Raw genomic sequence first — 6,223 nt, forward strand, 5'->3', positions numbered from 1 at the left:
GGGGCGGGGCCGGGCCGCGGGGAGGGGGCTGCTCCGTCCGCGAGGGCGGCGCGCTGCGGTCTTGGCGGCGGCGGCGGCGCCTGCGGCCGTGGCGGCACGCTCCGGGGCCGCGTCGGCGGCGCTCGGGATAGCCATGTATCGCAGCGGCTCCCGCTCCTCCGTCTCTTCGCACCGGACGAAAGACGGCGGCGCGAGCGGCCCGCCGTCCGGCCGTCCCGGGGGCGCCTCCTCAGGCCCGGCACGCCGCCCCTCGTCGCCCCCGCCCTCTTGCTCCTCGCTGCGGCTCCCTGGCCGCCGCCACCGCTCGCCCTCGGGCCACCGCGGCCGCTGGGCCTCGCCGTCCCCGCCTCGGGGTCGTCGCGGCTCCCGGTCCCCGCCCCGCGGCCGCCGGGCCTCGCCGTCCCCGCCCCGCGGCCGCCGGGCCTCGCCATCCCCTCCGCGGGGTCGTCGTGGTTCCCCGTCCCCGCCGCGCGCCCGTCGGGGCTCCCCGTCGCCACCGCGGAGCCGCCGACGCTACCCACCTGGCCCCGGTGGCTTCCGAGGCAACATTCGAGGCGAGTCCCGCGCCGACTTCGCCCGGGACGGCCGCGGAGACCATCCAGGCGACGGCGGCAGTCGGGTAATCCCACCCTTCGCCCGTGTTGCCCCCACATCCCCAGCCCCCGGGCCTTCACGCCAGAGTCTACCCCGCTCGCTGACAGTCCTGGGCGCCTCGTTTACACAATAACAGACCGGGGACCTGTTCGGTCACCGGGTTGGAACAGAACGCCCGGTTTCTTGGGAAGGCTTTCGCTCTTGCTCTGTGGAAAAGTTCACCAAGGCGAGGGGAATTTCATCCATACTGATTGGCGCTTTGGCGTTTCCCCTGGGTTTGGTCAAATTCATTTCTTTCAATTGAATTCATTCAATTCAAGGCCCAAGTTTAGCAAAGCATCTGAAAATTCCTGGCCAGTGAGGAAAGGTTAAACTAAAGCAAACTGGATGCTTTAGCTGTCATGGAGTCTCAGTTGGAGCTGAGGTGTACATAATCAATCGTTGTGATTGCTGCCACCAGCTAGCTACATGAGAGCAGCTACCAGCAGTCTTTTAGGGCTCACGGTCCCTTGAGGTAAAGCAATATGTGTTACCACAGCCAAGGAACCAGCTCAGAGAGGTTTGAGTAACTTGATCAAGGTGACACACAAGTGCTGGAGCTGTGTGGTTTAGTTCACATGTTTGGTTCTCACAGCCCGAGACTTTACATGTTAAAATGTGCTGCTAGAGGAAAGGAGTGTGGGATTAATGTATGGTTGTGCTGGGTGTAGCTGAGTAGTACTCAGGAGGGCTTACAAAAATGTAAAACCCGAAGTGGATCCTTAGCATCCTAATTTTTTAAAAAAAGGTGCAGGTGTGATAGTGACCTCTCAGCTGACTCTCCAGAATCCTAGTGTTCTGGTAATAAACCATTTGTCACATTGTGAAGACTTTTCAAAGCCCTCACTACAGAGGAATCCAGAGTAGCAAACTACGGCCTCCCCCTTCTTCTGGGTACTGTACTTACTCCAGTTCTCTGTCCTGTACGAATGTTACATTTTCTCTTGCCATCCAAACATTTACCTCATCTAACCTGATAGGTGTGGCTTCAAGGGAAACCCCCAGGCTATCCTATCTCCCAGCACTCTGATGGCCCTGTTATCTCTTCCTTGGGTTGCTACATTTGCCTTCTTCATAATTTAGCCTTGCTATTTACCAATTATTTTTCTGTATTCAGAAATATTTTTTAACAGGGTGTATTCAGGTGGACCTGTGAATGAGGTTTATATGTGGGAGTGCACATGTTGTGGAGACTTTGGATTCCTTGGAGATAGTTGTTAGCTGCTGGGTTTTTTGTTTGTTTGTTTGTTTGTTTTTGTTTTATTTTTCGAGACAGGGTTTCTCTGTGTAGCCCTGGCTGTCCTGGAACTCACTCTGTAGACCAGGCTGATCTCGAACTCAGAAATCCGCCTGCCTCTGCCTCCCAAGTGCTGGGTTTAAAGGTGTGCACCACCACCGCCCGACTGTTAGCCGGTGTTGAGTGAGGGCTGTGAACTAAAGTCTGGGCCTTTGAAGGAATGGTACTCACTCTTGACTTGAGCCTCCAAACTGATTTTAAGCCTTCATTTTATACATTTAATAAGCATATATTGAGCATCTGCCATGAATTAGATACAGTTATGATAAATAGATGAAGTTAGAAATTTTGTGCTGTGTTCAATGTGATTAAGGGCTAAAGACAAAATCGAGTTACCATTTCAAGGGAAAGAGCCTCATGAGAAGTGAGTCTTGAATTAAGACCCTAAGAGAATGAGAGATCAAGTAGTCCAAGCATCAGGAGGAAAATTGCAGTTGGGACACATGCTTTAATGCTTAACACCCTCCTGTGCCTCCAGATTTGATAAACTCTGTCTCTGAGCAGTGGTGGCAGGTGGACGCCTTTAATCCTAGCACTTAGGAAGCAGAAGCAGGTGGATCTGAGTTTGAGGCTAGCCTGGTCTACAGCATGAGTTCTAGGACAGCCAGGGCTACACAGAGAAACTGTCTCAAAATAATTTTTTCCTCTTAAGAAAACTTCTAAAATTCATTTTTATTGTAGAATGGTTCCTTACCCTGATACACAACAGTTTTATAAGTAGGGAGAACATTTTGGGGCATAGAGATCCATTCATGTTGACTACCTTATGGTTTTTTGTTTTTGTTTTAACTTTTTGTAGAGACGTTCTCCTGGTCTGTGTTCTGATTCTTCTTTGGAGCAGAGCTTAAGGATCACAGTTGGCAATGACCACTTCTGTGTTAGCACACCAGAGCGGCGGCGGCTCAGTGACCGACTGGGATCTCCAGTGGATGGTCTGGAGGACATGGACAGGTAGGCCTCAGCTATGGCAGGCGTCCCATACTAGTTCTGGAAGGCAGAATATTGCTGTTTCCTGAATGATGTGTTTGGAAGTTAGTGCCAGCACTGAAGTCAAATGGTGTCTGTGTCCAGTGGAAGATCCAACACTGGAAAAGGCTTTCTGAGTGGGAAGAGTCTGTGAACATAGATTCTGTTTCTGAATATAATGTGTGCCAGAAAAAGAGCATCATGGTACAAGTAGAAAGAGAAGCTAAGGGAACATAATCAAGTAGTGGACTAAAATCTAAGACGATCCCCTTAATACAATGAAGGTTTTGGACAAAATGAGAAGTTTTTTTCCCTCTTCTTTTTCCTCTTCCTTCTCCTTCTCTGCTTCCTCCTCTTCTTCTTCCTCCTCCTCCTCCTCCTCCTCCTCTTCTTCTTCTTCTTTTTTTTTTTTTTTAAAGAGAGGGTTTCTTTGTGTATCCCTCTCTGTCTTGGAACTCAGTCTGTAGACCACACTGGCCTTATACTCAGGAATACTCTTGTTTCTGCTTCCCAAGTGCTGGGATTCAAGGCATAGGCCCTACTGTACACAATGTTTGAAGTTTTCTTACTGATGGAGGATTTATTTATTTGAGATAATTTTACTATATAGCCCTGGATGAGTTTGAATTTACAGAGTCCTGCCTCTGCTTCCCAGTGCTGGGATTAAAGGCTTGTGGTGGTCTACTTGGCTTTTTTGAGGGGTATGGGACAGTCTATGTAGCCCTGGCTGGCTGATCTGGAACTCAACAAAAATCTTCCTGCCTCTGCTTCCTGAGTGCTGAGATTACAAGCATGAGCCCAACATCCTACTATGAAATTAGGGTTTGGGGTTTTTTTTGTTGTTGTTGCTTTTTTGTTTTTGTTTTTTCAAGACAGGGTTTCTCTGTATAGCCCTGGCTGTCCTGGAACTTACTCTGTAGACCAGGCTGGCCTTGAACTCAGAAATCCACCTGCCTCTGCCCCCCAAGTGCTGGAATTAAGGTGTGAGCCACTACAGCCCAGCCCAAAATTAGTTTTTAATGATTCTTTTTTAGCATATTCAGGCCAGAATATAGATACTGAAAGTGTTTTAGTAAATAATGCATGTGTGTATATTAAATGTATGAAGCAGTAATAGAAAGCTAGAGATCTTTAAAATTTTTATGTGATTACTGCTTACAGTTTTTGAGTGCTAAGGAAAAGTGAATAGACTATATAGTGTTGAATATAGACCTTAATTACTCAAAGTTATATATGAGGATTAAATAACTTTATTACTTCACAAAAGGAAAAAGGTATGGATGGGAGTGCAGAACAGCCTGTTCTCCATCTTAGAGCATGTCTGCCATAGTCTCTGTCTAACATATTGGGGTTTTCATAAATGACTCATAGTAATTAATCAAGGAAATACTGTTTATTACAGGTAGTTCTGAGTATTGTACAGTGTATGGGCAGGCAGATTGGGACAGCTGGGCTGGAAGTCTGAGGACAGTGGCATTTACTTTAGGCTCCAGTGGCCATGGATGCAGTGAAGCAAGGGAGGACAGTCTTATATAGCATTGAAGCTTCTGAAGGTTGAGCTTGGAGGTATCTGACTGGATCGCTAATTGAGACAACAGTTCTTGCCCTTCCGTCTGCTTCTATTTTGGGAGATGATTGAGTAGGTGGACTGGGGTAGTGGTACAGGGTGTGTGATTCTCTTCCTTCCTTGCTGGTTTTTGCGGTACTAAGACTGACATTTCCTCTTTGTTATGCATATATGCTTCTGATAACAACTCTCTTTTAAAGTAATAAAAAGTTAATTTTCCTTATACAGTGTTTAGAACTGTAATGTTTCTAGAATCATGTGCTTTAGAGAAAGTGAGAGAAGGATCTACATGGGAGCTGTGGAGCTGTTTTTTATATTTTTATCACCTGCATGTTTGTGGTTACTTTTTTGTTGTTGCTGTTTTTGTCTGTTTTTGTTTTTTTTCAGGACAGGGTATTTCTGTATAGCCTTAGCTATCCTGGAACTCTGTAGACCAGGCTGACCTCAAACTCAGAGATCAGAGTACAGCATACTGCCAGGGTATGATTAGGGTTGGTATGGATCACTGTCCAGTAAAATCAGGTTGTAGCACCATTAGCACATTCAATGTTTCCTGATGGTGCTCTAGTCTTCAGCTAATTGAGCAGACCATTTTCAGGGCTAGAGAAATGGCTTGGTGATTAAAACCACTTGGCTGCTCTTGCAGTGGACAGGAGTTCAGTTTCTAGAGCCGATGTCCAACAACTCACAACCAACTACAGACCTGTATGTCCAGTTCCAAGAAATCCAGTGCCCACTTCTGGCCTTCAACGCCACCTGTACACATGTGTACATAGCTATGCATAGACACAGAAACACACACACAGGCACACATACTTTTTAAAATAAAATCTTTCTTTCTTTTCTTTTTTTCTTTTTTTTTCTTTTTTTGGATTTTCGAGACAGGGTTTCTCTGTGTAGCCCTGGCTGTCCCGGAACTCACTCTGTAGACCAGGCTGGTCTCGAACTCAGAAGTCCGCCTGCCTCTGCCTCCCAAGTGCTGGGACTAAAGGCATGCACCACCACTGCCCAAAAATCTTTATTTCTAATAGACCATGTTAAACTTTTTTCTAGAGACCCCTGAAACTGTCCCGCAGTTTCATGAACCGGGTTCTGCCTCGACCGAAGGGAGAAAGGAGACCTGAAACATAGAGTTTGAGAACAAAAGGGAATGGCTGGAGGCGCAGTCCACACTGGGGGAGGAGGTCAACAACCGATGTCCTCAGGCTGTATACGTGCCAGCCAGCAGGCGTAGCTTCCTCTGTAATCCTCGAAGGTGGAACTCATAGTAGTGAGTCTTTGGTTCAGGCACAGCAGGCGTGAGTTGAGTCTCCCGTGGCAGGCTCCGATGTCTTGCAGCTGAGGGACCCCAACAGACCCCCAATTTTTTCTCTTTTATTGAATCTGTCAAGTGTTGTTATGAGGTTTTTAGGTAACAGCCAAGTGACTTAGTTAGGATTTCTGTTATGATGAAGCATTACAACCAAAAGTAAAATTGGAAAGGAAAGTATTTGGCTTACCTTTCCATATTGTACACCATCACTGAGGGAAGTCAGGACAGGAACTCAAGCAGAGCAGGAAACTAGAGGCAGGACCTGATGCAGAGACCATGGAAGGGCATTACTTATTAACTTATGCTTTATGTCTTGCTTAGTCTGCTTAGCCAGGACCACCAGTACCACCCACAATGGGCTGGACCCTTCCCCATCAATTACTAATTAAGAAAATGCTCCACATGCTTGCCTACAGCCCAGTATTACAGAGACATTTTCTTTTTTTTT

At 47.3% G+C, this 6,223-nt stretch overlaps 1 protein-coding gene across 5 annotated transcripts in view; it reads left to right on the top strand.

Moving 5' to 3' along the window:
• The first annotated feature begins 11 nt into the window (after positions 1 to 11).
• Positions 12 to 6,223, top strand: part of Znf318 (zinc finger protein 318) — a 44,221-nt gene continuing 38,009 nt past the window's right edge. For 3 of the 5 annotated variants that reach the window (XR_004112161.1, XM_031346549.1, XM_031346547.1), the window contains exons 1-2: positions 14 to 619; positions 2,730 to 2,881. Coding sequence is in view for 3 of the 5 variants with exons in the window: in XM_031346549.1 (XP_031202409.1) it covers positions 134 to 619; positions 2,730 to 2,881 (638 nt within the window). In the remaining 2 variants the exon portion in view is untranslated. Of the gene's footprint in view, positions 620 to 2,729; positions 2,882 to 6,223 lie in introns of all 5 variants that reach the window. The other 2 variants (XR_004112160.1, XM_031346546.1) reach the window with 1 other exon arrangement.

Source organism: Mastomys coucha, unplaced genomic scaffold (genome assembly GCF_008632895.1).
Source record: "Mastomys coucha isolate ucsf_1 unplaced genomic scaffold, UCSF_Mcou_1 pScaffold3, whole genome shotgun sequence".
Classification (NCBI taxonomy): domain Eukaryota; kingdom Metazoa; phylum Chordata; class Mammalia; order Rodentia; family Muridae; genus Mastomys; species Mastomys coucha.